Below are 16,696 nucleotides of genomic sequence, written 5' to 3'. Positions count from 1 at the left end.
GCCTTGACGGAGAAAATAAGTTTCGGGTATGCTAAACATTACCCCGACGCGTTTCGACTTACGAGTAACTTACAAGGAACTTGTGTCGACATGTCAACGATCACATATTGTGCCTACAACTTATTCCCAGCGTAGCGGAACGTGTGAGCCATACGGCGAGTACGTCGTAAAATTTTCAGCATGCTTGAAATTTCATGACGTACGAGACGTACCACGAAATATGACAGCATACTTCATCGTTTTTCAGCGTGCTCTTAACGTATACACAACTTACCCATAACGTATTCGACGTGTGCCAGCTTGGTTGGGCAAATTTTTCATAGGTCAGCAAACGCTGGCTAAATCGTCAAGGTGTGACTGCGTGGTTGACACTTTCAATTCTCAGGTGGTTATGATTTAAATCGGCGTGCGGCAGGTTTTTAACAGGCTACGCCACGAGTTTGTTGGCGATACGTGCAGTGCGCTATGCCTAAGTTAAACCATCGTTGGGCATAGGTTGTGAACACCAACAACAGGCTAAGCATTCGTTGGTATAAGTTATAAGACAACGAAACGTTCTGTGCCCGTTACTAATATGTTATGCATACGACCAACACGTTATGAATACGACCAAAACTTAAAAAAAACATCAAAATTTCATCATATGCCAACATTTAAAGGCCCAGTCACACCTTGACGTTTTAGCCATGTATGCCGATTTTTTAAATATTTTTCTAAAACGCTGGCACACGTTGAATACGTTATGGGTAAGTTTTGATAACATTGAGAGCACGCTGAAAAACACTGCCATACGTCGTTGTACGCTGGCTTTAAACGTTGTACTTTTCGGTTGTCGTCAAATTTATTCATGCTTGAAATTTCACGACGTATGCCGGCGTATGACTCACACGTTCCGCTATGCTGGCCACAAGTTGTATGCACGGTCTGCGATCGTTGACAGACGTCAACACATGCTACTTGTAAGTTAATCATAAGTTGAGACACGCCGAGGTAATGTTTAGCGTACCCGAAACTTATTTCTAACCAATGATTAATGTGTTGTTGGCATGTTACGCGATCGTTGCCACTCAGACAGACGTTACTTTTAAGTTACTCATAGGCTGAAAGACGTCGGTATAATGGATCGTCCTTGCGTCAGCGTCCACGGCCACGGCCAGGACACTTATTTGCAGCATTCTTCAAACTTTTCTTTGGCATGACGAGGATGTTCACACTTCGATGTCTAGCTTGGCGATGATTCCAATTGTCCATCGGCAGCGTCTATTTAAAATAGTCGAGTTTGAGCGTTTTAACACGTTCAGAAGAAACGCTTCAAATTTCCAAACCCCAGCGTCAAAAAACAAAGGCGAGTGACAGCAATTTAAATCGTTCATTGTAAACAATGAAAATAGTTGAGTGGTACCGTTTAAAAGTCGTTGAGGGTAAAAAAAAATCCAATTGTTGAGCGCAAGCGTCTACTTTCAATAGTGGGGTTTGAGCGATTTAGCACGTTCAATAGAAACGATTAAAATTTCCGAGCGCCAACGTCAAAAAACAAAGGCGAGTGACAGCAATTTAAATCGTTCATTGTAAACAATGAAAATAGCTGAGTGGTACCGTTTAAAAGTCGTTGAGTGTAAAAAAAATCCAATTGTTGAGCGCAAGCGTCTACTTTCAATAGCGGAGATGCAGCCATTTAAATCGTTGAGTGGCAGCCTATGAATAGCAAACCCCACGTCACCGGCAAAGATAAACTGCCGCACGATATGGATAAGTTAGGCTATCGTTGGGCATAGTTTGTGAACGCTGGCTACACGATAATTATTCGTTGGTATACCGTATCTATAAGTAATCAAAGCGCTCTATGCACATTATTAGTTCATTGTGCATTTGTCCAACACGTTATGAATAGACCTAAATCATAAAAACAAGCCATAGCTCATTGTTGAAAAAACCCCATAAAAAATTAGCCGCGAAGAACTTCGAATAATGGTGCAAAGATGTCTCCTACCCGTGGACACGCGGACGCAAGGAGGATCCATCATAACCCACACCCTCCCCCTCACACTCACCTACTACTGCCAACATGAACAAACTAATACTAATACTGATACTGATACTGATACTGATGACATGGACATCGACTCAAAAAGGACTCGAAAACACTGTTGGGTTCCCCTTTTATGAGCAGCATTTTTATATACCAATTCCCAAAACCGCTGGGAACACGTCTTTATATGGCAGTTGTAAGTTAGAAACACGTTCATTTATTTTTTTTGTCGACCGGAAGACGTCATTGGAATACGTCTACATACGTCAATGTGTGTTGGGACTACGTAAAGAATTGGTTCAAAGCACGTCAGACATAAGTTAGAAATAAGTTTCGCGTAAAAAAGACATTACCGCGAAGTGTTTCGACTTATGAGAAGCTTATAAGTAGCCTTTGTGGACGTGTGTAAGCGTCCACATATAGTGTGTACAACTTATCCCCATCGCATGCGGAACGTGTGTCATACGCCGAGTACGTCGTAAAATTTTGAACATGTTTAAAATTTCTTGACGTACTCTACTTACTACGACGTATGATAGCGTGCTTTAGCGTTCTACTCACGTATACCAAACTTACTCATACCGTATTTGACGTGCCCCAACGTTTTAGACACATTTTCTTAAGTCGGCATACGCTGGCAAGATCGCCAAGGTGTGACCGCGATGTTGACACTTCCATTTCTACGGCAGTTATGATTCGAATCGTTGTGCGTCAGCCTTTTAATAGGCTACGTCACGACATCGTCGGCGATGCGTGCAACGCGCTATGCCTAAGTTAGACTATCGTTGGGCATCGGTTGTGTAGGCCGACAACAGGTTCAGCATTCGTTGGTATAAGTTATCTATAACACAACGAAACGTTCTGTGTCCGTTACTAATGCGTTATACATAAGACCAAGTCGCTATGAATACGTCCGAATCTTTAAAAAAAAATGTCAAAAGTTCAATGTAAGCCAGCGTTTTACATACATTTTAATACGTTGCCATCGCTGGCTAAAACGTCAAGGTGTAACTGGGCCTTTACATACATTTTTATACGTTGCCATTGCTGACTAAATCGTCAAGGTGTGACAGCACCTTTACAGAGTACACTATCGGAGAAAGAACTTCTAGCGGAAGTGACATATTTACGCTTAACCGTAGCCCCAGACATACGCCAACAAAGACGTGTGAAGGATGGAGCAGGGAAAAAAAATTCAGTTTGACCGAGCTACACAACTCTCGAAAGAATGCTATCAAACCCGATGAATCCGTGCAGGATAACATTAATGAACTTTTGTTGGTGGCACTGGTGTGATCTCGGTCTTATGTTGATCTGAGAATGACAAAAACAGTTCAATTTTAGCAAAATATTGGGCTGTTTTCAAAAATTATGTTTTAAAAATCATCAAATCATTGCACAAGTGTCATTTTCGTATTTCCTGATTGGAAAAACCTATAAATTGATATATTACAAGCCTTACATCTCTCAATTTGTCAGAAATTCATAAAAATATCATTTTTTTTGTCGCCATTTTGAATAAATTAAAGTTCCAGGGGGTCAAAAAAAATTCCAACGTTTTCAGATTCAGCATCGAAAATGGCCATAGAAAATGCTATGTGAAGATGCTTAACCGAAAAAAAAAACTTCACTATTTACCCAACCCTACTATTGCTTCCTCTCCACTCACACCTCATGTTTATATGTGTACTGGACCGTCCACCAAACGGTGATTACTCCATTTACACCTCACTTGCCGAAAACATGGACCAACTTCTATCCACTCATCCCAACTCTCTCTTCCCCATATGTGGTGACTTCAATTGTCATCATGTCAGTTGGCCGGGTATGGGTAGCTCTCACCTGCCATGCCACTTCAGCGACTCATTGGGACTGCCACAATCTGTCAACTTCCCAAACCGGATCTCAACCAATGGTACTCCATTCTCTTCTGGACCTGATTTTGACAAATTCTGCTGAAAATATCTGCTGTGCTTCCTCTGCTCCAGTTTATATGACCAGCTGGCTGTTATTAGAGAACCACCTCAGCACCATCAAGTCTGGCATTTCACTCAGGCCAACTGACAAGGACTTCAAGCAGCCATCAAACTTTTAGACTGGTCTCCCATCTCTACTTTCTCCGACATCAACTCGTCCTGGGAATTTTTTCCAAACATATTTATTCTGTTACGCACAGATTTATCCCCTCTCGTCCAATTCATACCCTTCCTCCCACCCATGGTACACTGAAGCTTGTGGTGAGGCACATGTCCTGAAACAACTTGCCTTTGCCTCATGGAAGGCAAATCCAACGGAAGGCAATCTCGGTTCCTTCCTCAAAGCTCAGGGTAGACACACACTTGTTCTGAAGAGAGCCAAGAAACAACATCCTTCTAATCTCAGGTTTGAGTGTTCAGACTTGTCTGCCTCCTCCAAATCCTGGTGGCGTCTAATTAAGTCTGTTTCTGGTGTGTGTTCCCCCTACTTCACTTCCCTTACCTCAAATGGCCACACAACTGGCACTGCACACGAAAAGGCTGAACGCTTAAACTCTGTTTGCTTCAAAATCTTATCTCCCAAATCCAGCACTTTCTGCACCCACCTTACCAAGTCACACCCAATTGTTTCTGCACTCCATGTACTTTTCTCATGACAAGGTGAAGAGCTTGCCGTCAAATCTCGACTCAGATTCTGCAACCGGTACAGACGGCATCAGCCCACATGTCCTAAAAACCTACTCTGCTGCTCTTGCTCATTCCCTCTCTCTGTTCATTTCACCCTATCATTTGCTCAAGGTCATCTGCCATCTGCTTGGAAATCAGCAAACACTATCGTTCTGCATAAAAAGGTGCAAAAACAGATCCCCACAACTACAGACCAATCAGCCTTCTCCCAATCATCAGCAAGGTCATGGAATTCATCATCACTTCCGACATTAAATCCTTCCTCTTCCCCAATGGCTTGATTTCCGATCATCAATTTGGATTCAGACCAGGACACTCTACCCTTGACATGCTGCTCATCCTTTCCCAGCAATGGATGGAGGTCCTCAATGCCAGACATGAGTTCAGAGCAATCTCCCAAGACATATCACGTGCTTTTGATATGGTCTTGGCACCCGGCCCTGCTCACCAAACTCTTCCTCTGGTGTCCAAGGCAATCTCCACTCATGGCTCGAAGACTTTCTCTCCTAACGTGTGGCCCTAAATGGAGTTCTTTCATCCCCTCTTCCTGTTCAGGCTGGAGTTCCTCAAGGTAGCATTATGGACACAGTGCTTTTTCTGGTTTTCATCAATGATCTCTCCGACTCTCTTGAAAATCCTCTATATCTTTGCTGATGACTCCACCCTCTGCCGTACTATATCACCACTCAGATCAGCAGGCAGCAGCATCTTCACTCTCTGCAGATCTGGATAAAATCGCAAGCTGGTCCAACACTTAGAACACGTCTTTCAATCCTGACAAATCTCTCTCACTATGCCTCTCAGAAAGGACCATCTGGATTCCTATTAACAGGCTACGCCGTTTGCTCTGATCACGAAGTAATCAAAGGGGGGAGATTGGCTGAGAGCTGCTCCGCGCAGCAGGCAGAACTGTTCGCCCTCACTTGTGCATGCCACTTAGCCAAAGGCCAAATAGTGACAATTTACACTGATTCCGGCTATGCCTTTGGTGCTGGACACAAATTCGGAGCCCTCTGGAGCAAGAGGCGATTTATAACATCATCAAATGCATGGGTGAGGAATGGAGCATGGATTGCGAATCTGCTGGAAGCAATACTTCTGCCTCATGGGGAAATGCAAGGGCAGATATAGCTGCAAAAACTGCTGCCAACACTGGAGCTCTCTTGATATCACAATGTGTATCGAGACAGGTGGCGACGCCAACCCTTGACGATGTAAATACTTTGCAGACAACTGTTGGTGCTAAAGAACGAGATTTGTGGATATTGGCTGGATGTGAATTTGAAGATGAATCCAAATTATGGAGATCATCTGACGGTCATATGGTGGCACCAAGAGCTCTATTACCTTGGCTCGCACGATTAGCACATGGGGCCGGGCATACCAGCAAGGGGGGCATGAGTACTTCAATTGGGAGACAATGGTTTGCCCCAGGGTTTAGTCCAATTGCAGAACAGTATTGTAGGACCTGTCACATTTGTCAAGAACATAACCCAACAAGGGGGGTGCAGATGGCCCCATGTGGTAATCCAATTCCAGACGGACCATTCATAAATACCCAGATGGATTTCATGCAGTTACCAAAATGCTGCGGCTTTGAATTTGCTTTAGTCATTGTCGATTTGTTCACCAAGTGGGTTGAGGCTTACCTTGGAGGAAAGCAGATGCCATTACTGTGGTTAAACTATTGATGAAGGATTTCATATGTAGGTTTGGAATACCTTGTAGGATTTCAAGTGACCAAGGTACTCATTTCACAGCCGAAGTAGTGAAAGATGTCCGGTTTTACAAATAAAAACATTTTGACTGCCGGTATCGTCCGCAATCTGCGGGGGCAGTAGAGAGGCAAAATGGATTTCTAAAGAATAAACTGGATTAAAATGGCTAGAAGCTCTGCCAATTGCTCTCATGACTGAGATCTACGGCAAATTGAAACACTGGCTTATCTCCGCATGAGATTCTGATGGGAAGACCAATGAGATTACCAAACTCACCTCCTTTGACTATAAAAGACATCAACGTGCAGCAAATGGACGACACGTTGCTTGCGTTCTGTGTCTCTCTGAATCATGCTGTAAGAACTTTTATGCACAGGTGAAACAAGCTCTGCCAGAACCAGCCACGTCTGATCATCACAACTTCAAACCAGGAGACTTTGTTTATGTGAAGATTTACAAAAGGAAGAACTCTCTTCAGGCACGTTGGTGTGGGCCGCTTCAAATACTGCAAACTACCCATACGGCTGTGAAGTGTAAAGGAAGAGCAACATGGATCCATGCCACACACTGCAAACTGCCACACGGCCAAAAAGAACCCAAGGAGAACATTGCTTCCTGATAACTTTAATGGTTCTTTCCATTGCAGGATTAATTGTACTACTAAATGCAGGTGGTACAATGTGCACTTGGTCTGTTAAACCGATAAGTACTGTCTGTGATAAACGTTATTTGCATGTTCTTTGGAGATGGGCCTGTCAGACTACCCACCAAACCAAGCCTAGGGCATTCAGAAACTGAAGAAGCTTAACGAGCAGAGTGGGTTCACCACATGGAATAAACACTTAGCTGGCTCTTTCTCGTAAACACGCGAAGGCTTTTAATAAAACCAATTGCTGGGTTTGTACTAAGATACCTCATTCAGCAGTTACTGGAATACCTTGACTGGCAATACCATTCAATTTAAGTGAGTGGTGTGGTTACTGGGCAAAGGAAAAGAACTGGGATAAACAAGATAATAACCTTGATGACCACATAGTTACCAATGGAAATGGAAATTGCCTCCGACAACGAAATTTCAGTAACTGGTTTTGGCCAAATTTTAATTTAAGTAAAATGCCTCCACATTTTATGGTTGAACGGGCGACAGAAAAGCCCAGTGTGATGGAGAATTCCACCTGTGTGAGCAAAGAAGTGCAGTCCTGTATATTTGAATCAAAAGGTCCAAATCGACCTGAGCACATAAGTTGGGCCTACGAGATATTTGTTTTTAACTAGCAGGGGTGCCTGACGTTGCTCAGCAATGCCAGGTCCCTCTTACCGCCCCTTCCCCTCCCTCCTCACACCCATCCCACCCCACCCCTTCTACCCCCTCCCTCCCCTGATTTGTGGAGGTTGGCTTTGTGGCTTCCAATCTCTGGGAACATGTACAATGCAAAAATGCAAGCTATCTCCACTGACCCTCTGCCACATCCACCCACCGGATGGCTCTACGCAATACACAGACAATTTTCGTCGCCCTTCCCTCCTGAACCCCCATAATTACAGATGAAACTAGAGGGGGAGCACTCAGTGGAGTGCAAAACCTCCGCCGCCAATACTGCTAGGTCACTCGAGTGAACCCGATATCCTATTCATTCAATTTGACATCAACAGTGCTCACAGAGTTATAGTTTGCAACTTTCCCTTTTCCATACTCATTTCATTCGTCATAACTAGATTCCTTGAGACAGAAATTGATTTTACGTGGGTATATCCACCTGAAGTTCCAAAATCAGCCGCAATTATAATTTTGGCATGTTTTTTTTGTTGGAAATCACTTATAACATGTAGAAATGCAAAAAAATAAAAATAAAAATAAAAATAAAAATAAAAATCGAAATTTTGTTGAAAAAAAAAGTTGCAAAATTGTTTTTTTTTTCTCTCTAACAATTTTTTTTTGGGGGGGGGGTTGGAAATTACTTAAAACATGTAGAAATGCAAAAACAAAAATTCAACTGTTTTTTCAAAATGGCCGCCATAGCGGCCATATTGGATTTTGGACCGAGTCCAACATCGAATGGCATGATCCTTAGACCATACCTAATCCCCACACCAAGTTTCGTCGAAATCCGTCCAGGAGTTTTTCCGTAATACTGTTCACAAACAAACAGACGGGTGAAAACAGTAACCTCCGTCCATCTTCGATGGCGGAGGTTAACAAAGTAACCCATTTTAACCACGAGGTTGAACTTTGTCCATGTGTCATTTGGCCCAATAGTTTTGGCGTGATTGGTGTTACACACAGACAGACAGAAAATGACTTATTTTTAATGGCTGCACACGAGGCTCGTTATAAATGTATTGTTACGGTTGTGCAAAGTCGCATTACACCATAAAGAGTCCTCAGGTGAGATATCTCGATAAGTCCATGTGTAGTTATCCCAAACCCGTTGTATAGAGGGAATTTATGTGATCCATTTGGGCTGCGATCCTTCAGTTAGCCCTTTTTTCTTTATCTATTGTTATTTTCGACCATTAAGCCGCCAACAACGCAAACAGCCACTACCTTTACCTTCACAACTCTATCCGGCAAACATCGCTTCACCGCCATAACCATCAAACCACCACCAAAAACCCTCCACCACCTTCGCCTTTCTCCTTCACAACCAACAACCGCACCCCCTGTGAACACTGAATGTCGGGCTGTCTAAGGCCCATTCGGTGATTGGTGCCAAACGCACCGAGCCGCGAGTGCGAATGGCGGCCTTTCCGAGGGGAAACTTCGGATCCAAAATGCTTCACACCCACTTCCCCTCCGTCCAATGGGCGAACGCGAGGCGGCTTGGCCCCGCCTCCAAGCGTGTGTATGTGAAGTCCGTTTATGCAAATATGCAGATCAAGGGAGGTTCACGCCCCTTTTTCCCGACCAATGGCTGAACAGAGGGTGGCGTGGCCCCGCCTCCAATCGCATTTTGATCCTCATATCGGCTCCTCCTGAGACCTATAAAGATACGAGCGCAAGGCGACTCGCGCGGAGAGTGTGGAACTGGTTTAGCTGAGCGTGAGTTGGGAGAAAAGTGGGGCAGAGCTGAGTGGAACTGAGAGAGGGTGAGTCGAGCTTGGAGAGAAGTTGCGGAGGAGTTGCAGGGAAGACGGTGGACGGCGACGAGGTCGCGGTGTGGGGGTCACTCGACTCGTCGCGAGATCCAGGCCGGCCAGCCATACCCCTCTCCCTGAGCATCAACGATTCGCCCCCCCCATTCGCGCCGAGATCGTGCCGAGGAGGGCCCCCGTTCCCCCCCACCCTAAACGTGGTGCCAACGGGACCGCTCGCGCAGAGCACGCCGGAGAGGACTCGCCGACCATGCCAGGGCACGGAGTCGGGGCGCAGCAGCGCGAACATTGCGGCTTGCCCGCCATCGAGTCATGAGGACGTGGGCAAGACCTCCCCGGTCTCGTGGACCTGGCCGATCCTCCAGGACCCAGGTACATTTGGTCTACGGGCCTGTCTGCCTCCTTGCCTGTGAGGGTGGCTTTCTTCCTTTGCTTTTTGCGTAAATGCTTGTGGTGGCGCAGTCTTTCAAGTCGAACTGTGTAAGCGTTGCCGTGTGTACGCGTATAGTCGGTTTTAACTGCTTTTCTTACATTTGCTTTTTGTATGGTTGTATATACGTGCTTGTCTGTGTGTGTGTGAATAAAATGCTTGCTTGTTGAACTGTTCCCGCTCTGCTTCGTCTCCTTTCTTTTTATTGATTCTCCATCCTGCATCGCGTAAGAGTTTGGTAGTGGGTGTAAGTTCCCGGAAACTAATCTGAACTGTCAAGGTCGACGATAACTCCGCTCGTTTATCTCTGCAGTACGGAATGAACCGCTTAAGCGGTTCGTGTCCGAAGTCGACCTGCGGCGAGGTACGATCGCCCAATTAACCATCCGCATCGGTACTTAGGTAGGTCGAGTTTGGCGAACAACCCTATCCTACGCGGGTGGCCGATTGGCACGATTGTGGTAGGTCGAAAGACCCACCCGTGACAAGCTCCCGGCATTGTTCCGAGAGGGTCACGACTGAATTGTCCGTCCGGTGGGAGACGTGTCGCGATTCGAGCTACGTGGCCGATCGCACGCCGGCGGGCGCGAATTCGCAACAGTATTTTCAAAAAGATTGTGCCCCATGACATTGGTAGGATATGTACAATCATAATCACACATGCCAGATGACAGCATTAGGAGTATGCAGTGTACTTTTATACCAAGATAAAAGGACATTGATCAACAATGAACAGACATGATGTATAACATGTCAGCCTGAGCTGCCACCATGACCAAACATGCTCAGATGGGAATGCAAAACAACAACAACAACAACAACAACAAATCATTCATGAAGACGATGAAAGAATGGATAAATCAACACAATTTAAATTACAATTATTCATGCCATTCTATTTTTTCAGTGATCAAAATCCATCAAGCCATTGTGAGGACATTTAGTACAGCATGCAATCTGAATGCGAAGGATGACCTTTAAGGGAGTGGGGGGGGGTTGGGTATGTATGGGTCGATTTTCAAAATAAACCCCCTATTCACATAATTATGTTGGCAAAACAACACTATAGTTCACAAACAACAGGTTGTGGACAAAAACAAGGGAAGCAAACCAAAAAGAAAAATGGAAACTCAATGGAAAAATCACTTTATGAAGTGTTGGGCCACCGCATGCGGCCAGTGAAACCTGTATACGTCGTGCATAGAGTCCACGGGTGTCTGGAATTCTGCAGGAGGGATGCGGCACTATTCTTCCACAAGAAAGTCAATCAACTCACACCTGTTTGATGGAGGTGGAAAACGCTGTCTCAGGTGCGGTTCCAGAAGATCTCTTAAATGCTCGATTGGGTTCAGATCTGGTGACTGAGAAGGCCATGACATAGATATCAGTGTCATGCTCATCAAGCCATTGGGTGACCACATATGCTGTGTGGATGGGGGCATTGTCATCCTGGAAGGAAGATACCCCTCCCAGTAGGAAATAAATGCTGCAACATGGGTTGAAGATGATCACTCAGTACCATTAAGTAGCGATTGGCATTGCCCTTGCCTTCTAAGGTAATGACTGCACCCAAACCATGCCAGGAAAATGTGCCTCACAACATTACAGAACCACAAGACCCCTTCACCATTGGAACCAAGCACTCAGAGTTGTAGAGTTATTTAGGTTGGCGCCACATGTGCACAAGTCCGTTTCTCGGGAACATGGTGAAGGATGATTCATCTGACCATTTCACATTTCTCCACTGCTCGGGAATCCATTGTATACGCTCTTCGCACCACTGGACTCACAAATGTGCATTGCCAGGTGTGATGAGCGTTTTGTGCACTGTAACTCGACTGATATCCCGCTCTGTGGAGTTCTTGGTAGACCGTTTTTGGTGAAACTAGCTGCTCGAGACCAAGATTGAAATTTACAATCAATTAATCTGCAGTTGCTCGCCTGATTTGCCTTGCACTTTAAAATTAATGCACGAATATCACGATCCTGGAGTATGCATTTCCGCCCACTATTACCCTCCGAGTTCCATACCGACATCACCTTAGATACCGTTGCTCGTGAAACATCAGCAAATTGAGCGGTCTTTGTCACTGAAGTTCCTAACAAACGAACCCCAACAATCACCCCTCTTTCAAAGTCACTGAGGTTTCTTGTAGCCATGCTTGCCATAATTATCGGTAACCAAGCCTGTGCAGCATTTTTCATACATGACCCTTAGAATGCTGGAATTTTTTCTTAATCAACATATGGGCCACACCTGTGTGGAAGCCATTGCTTTCAATATACTTGGTGTCCCTCATTTACTTCTTTTTTTTTGGTCCACTACCTGTATAATCGAACCCAGCTAGCACACAGACATTAGCCCAATGCTGACAAACATTAGACCGGTCACAAAAGAGGATTTCCAACATTAGTCTGCAGTCATCAATTTAGGGTAAAACAGAGGTGTATTTGCCAATATTGACCAAAACAAGCATTTGGGACATTGGCAGAATATCGACATTGGAGCAGCGGTCAGCCAGCGAACATTGTGCTAATGGTGGTGCAGTTGATGGCTGAACATTGAACCAAGATAAGTGCATCAACGAGGAAACAAATCACTCACAATGGGAGAGACTTCTTAGAGCAGACAGCAACCACTGAGGAAGGTCACCTGAAGAAGAGGGAAGAGGGAGAATGATGAAAGCCTCATTGTACAAAACAACCACACACTTTGGGGATCAACATGGTCAATGAAAACGAGACATACCAGTCTTGTCTTCAAGCGTCACAATGCCATGTTTGCCAACGTGATGAGCATTATGCCGAATGTATGCGCCGAGTACATGTCTCGGATCCACGAGCCCCCGGATGGAGTCTTGTTCCAGAACGGTACTCAACCTGTGGATGCATAAATGTCACCTCTTTTGCTCTCGAGCTTAATGACTTTCTTTCGAGAGAGACCCTGATCTTGAGTTTTATTTGTAAACTAGCATACATCACCTGTCACTTCGCTGACAAGGATACGAGTGGTGGGGGGGATGAGGAGGGGTGGGGGAAGGGAAGGCAGACATTTGGTGGACCATTAATTACAATTCAAACTGTTTCATCAAAATGATTCTGCATCGAACAACAGTGAAGATGGAAACAAAATAATGTCTCAAATCCATTTTCTACTAGTTATACTATAAATACCACCCAGAGACAAACAGCCTAGAGAGGTCTGGAGACAAATACCGTTCGGAAATAACCAACGCCGAGACACGTTCAAAAACAGAGATACAGAGACAAAGATAATTAAATTCTATCAACGGGCCCCCCTATGCAAATCACTGGCAAATATTTAAATTTGACGAACAGAGTACCCACCATATGGGCAATCTTGTTCCAGGCATGCAATACGTTCTGACGCACACCTTTGTTCGGGCGGTGCATAGACAAGCGACAGCTCCGTACAGGAAAAATAGATAACCCGGGTTACGTGGATGAAGCAAAAACATACATACTGGAGGTAATTCAAAACACCTCACTGCACTGTAAATGGTGGAGACTTGAAATACCTTCTCTCACCTGGAGGCGGCGCAACACTATACACATTTACATGGAGAATTTGCGTCCCCTCACCGCCACCCCCCCCCCGGCCCCCCTCGTCCCAAGACCGTCAGCAAAGATAAAAGGACCCTAATACATCAATTGTGGTTACACTGATCAATCCAATGTAGCAAGTACGTCATCATCAGCCCAGAACTCGAGGCGGAACACAATCACACGACAACCAACACCCCCAACCAACCACGAACATGCCTCACTCCCACCACCACACCTCACCCTCCACCACCAACAACACCCTCACTCCCACCACCACACCTCACCCTCCACCACCACCACTCCCACCACCACACCTAACCCTCCACCCACCAGCACAGATATAAACACCATGTTATTATATGCTGATCAATCCTACACAGCAAGTATGAATGAAATCAGCCCAGAACTGGAGGAGTCGCAGTAAAACACACAAACACGTCTGTCAATTATCATAAAGATTCACCACCCTCCTCCTCCACCACCACCACCACCACCACCCTCTTCCAACACTCTCCTCCTCCTCCTCCTCCTCCTCCTCCTCCTCCTCCAACACTCTCCCCTCCTCCTCCACCACCAACCTCCTCCAACACCACGACCAATACCCTCCTCCAACACCCTCCTCCACCACCTCCACCTCCACCACCACGGCACCACCACCCTCCACCACCACCACCACCACCAACACCCTCCTCCACCACCACCACCACCACCACCAACACCCTCCTCCACCACCACCACCACCACCAACACCCTCCTCCACCACCACCACCACCCCCTCCACCACCAACTCCACCAACACCCTCCTCCACCACCAACACCACCAACACCCTCCTCCACCACCAACACCCTCCTCCACCACCAACACCACCAACCTCCTCCTCCACCACCACCAACCTCCTCCACCACCACCACCACTAACCCCTGCACCACCACCACCACTAACCCCTCCACCACCACCACCACCAACACCCTCCTCCACCACCACCACCAACACCCTCCTCCACCACCACCACCAACACCCTCCTCCACCACCACCAACACCAACACCCTCCTCCACCACCACCACCACTAACCCCTGCACCACCACCACCACTAACCCCTCCACCACCACCACCACCAACACTCTCCTCCACCACCACCACCACCACCACCCTCACCACCACCACCACCACCACCACCATCACCACCACCACCACCACCACCCTCCACCACCACCACCACCACCACCACCCTCCACCACCCTCCTCCTCCACCACCACCCTCCTCCTCCACCACCACCCTCCTCCTCCTCCTCCACCACCCTCCTCCTCCTCCTCCTCCACCACCCTCCTCCTCCTCCACCACCACCCTCCTCCTCCTCCTCCACCACCACCCTCCTCCTCCACCAACACCAACATCATCCTCCTCCTCCTCCAACACCTTCCTCCTCCTCCTCCTCCTCCTCCACCACAATCACCCCTCACTGGTCTAAAAACCTAAGTCCTCCCACAACCAAGTCACCACACCACCATTGTATGCTCGTGTAGCATCCCCTTTAACAGAATGGTTGGTGGTTTCTTCAAAACGATAGTGTTGGTGGTTAAACGTCGCTCGGTGAGACCCACACACGTGAACGTGACAACGTGCTCCGCCTCACCGAAATGTCCCGACCCGCCCGCACAGCTCGTGTTGACTTCGTGTTCCATTTTGAAATCTGCACAACGAGACACAGAACTCACAGGTGCAGCGTCACCTCCTTCCACCTCTCGTCTTGCTGAAGTTCGTCCTCGTTAGTGGTGACCGTCCTCTCCCCGACCCCAGTGCGATCGCTCTGTTCCCGCGAGACAAGGTTGTTGTTGTTGTTGTTGTTGTTTTTAACCACATCGTTTAAACCACACAACTCCATGATCTTGGTGTTTAGATTCCGACCAACCTGGTTGCGTGAAGGACTTGGAACCCTCTGCGGGATCGCTCGACACAAATCTCCGACATTCTTCCAAGGAAAATGCTTCTTGCAGGGTTCTGGAAATTCTGCCTGCGAGCGCATCTCGTTTACGGAATGGAGGACTTCGCAACCGGCAGCCGCAGCCGCAGCCAGGTACAAGGAACCGCAAAACGCTCGCCACGTCACAGCCGAGGGAGCCGCACGTGGCGAGCGGCGCGTTTAAATGTGCGTCGCGATCCAATTGGTCCGTCGTCTAACTGCTCACTTCTGATTGGCTGTTGCGAACAACGGCTCCGTCCCCTTGTTATCACATGTGGAATTTATTAGGACAAAGGCAGCTCGCAATATCCAAAGTACCGAGACATCCACAAAAAGCGATGTCGGCAAACTGGAGCTCACCATGCAGCAGCAATGCCAACCGTTGGTACGGTCCAAGACCGTTGGCACAATCCAAGACCGTTGGCACAATCCAAGACCGTTGGTACGGTCCAAGACCGCTGGTACAATCCAAGACCGCTGGTACGGTCCAAGACCGCTGGTACAATCCGAGACCGTTGGTACAATCCAAGACCGTTGGTACAATCCAAGACCGTTGGTACGGTCCAAGACCGCTGGTACGGTCCAAGACCGCTGGTACAATCCGAGACCGTTGGTACAATCCAAGACCGTTGGCACAATCCAAGACCGTTGGTACGGTCCAAGACCGCTGGTACAATCCGAGACCGTTGGTACAATCCAAGACCGCTGGTACGGTCCAAGACCGCTGGTACGGTCCAAGACCGCTGGTACAATCCGAGACCGTTGGTACAATCCAAGACCGTTGGCACAATCCAAGACCGTTGGTACGGTCCAAGACCGCTGGTACAATCCGAGACCGTTGGTACAATCCAAGACCGATGGCACAATCCAAGACCGTTGGTACGGTCCAAGACCGCTGGTACAATCCGAGACCGTTGGTACAATCCAAGACCGTTGGCACAATCCAAGACCGTTGGTACGGTCCAAGACCGTTGGTACAATCAAAGACCGTTGGTACAATCCAAGACCGTTGGTACGGTCCAAGACCGCTGGTACAATCCAAGACCGTTGGCACAATCAAAGACCGTTGGTACAATCCAAGACCGTTGGTACGGTCCAAGACCGCTGGTACGGTCCAAGACCGCTGGTACAATCCAAGACCGTTGGTACAATCCAAGACCGTTGGCACAATCCAAGACCGTTGGTACGGTCCAAGACCGTTGGTACAATCCAAGACCGTTGGCACAATCCAAG

At 47.1% G+C, this 16,696-nt stretch overlaps 1 protein-coding gene across 10 annotated transcripts in view; it reads right to left on the bottom strand.

Moving 5' to 3' along the window:
- Positions 1-16,696, bottom strand: part of LOC147024497 (uncharacterized) — a 52,875-nt gene that overhangs the window by 18,072 nt on the left and 18,107 nt on the right. For 8 of the 10 annotated variants that reach the window (XR_015059061.1, XR_015059062.1, XM_085884480.1 and 5 more), the window contains exons 4-5: positions 12,683-12,813; positions 12,539-12,586 (exon numbers count right to left, since the gene is read on the bottom strand). Coding sequence is in view for 8 of the 10 variants with exons in the window: in XM_085884480.1 (XP_085740606.1) it covers positions 12,539-12,586; positions 12,683-12,813 (179 nt within the window). In the remaining 2 variants the exon portion in view is untranslated. Of the gene's footprint in view, positions 1-12,538; positions 12,587-12,682; positions 12,814-13,281; positions 13,745-15,218; positions 15,311-15,412; positions 15,871-16,696 lie in introns of those variants that run through there. The other 2 variants (XM_085884485.1, XM_085884487.1) reach the window with 2 other exon arrangements.

The sequence above is a fragment of the Eptatretus burgeri genome, chromosome 6 (assembly GCF_056783735.1).
Source record: "Eptatretus burgeri isolate ZD-2024b chromosome 6, Ebu_testis_v1, whole genome shotgun sequence".
Lineage (NCBI taxonomy): Eukaryota > Metazoa > Chordata > Myxini > Myxiniformes > Myxinidae > Eptatretus > Eptatretus burgeri.
The sequence above is the reverse complement of the archived record's forward strand: the minus strand, read 5'-3'. Positions and strand labels throughout refer to the sequence as shown.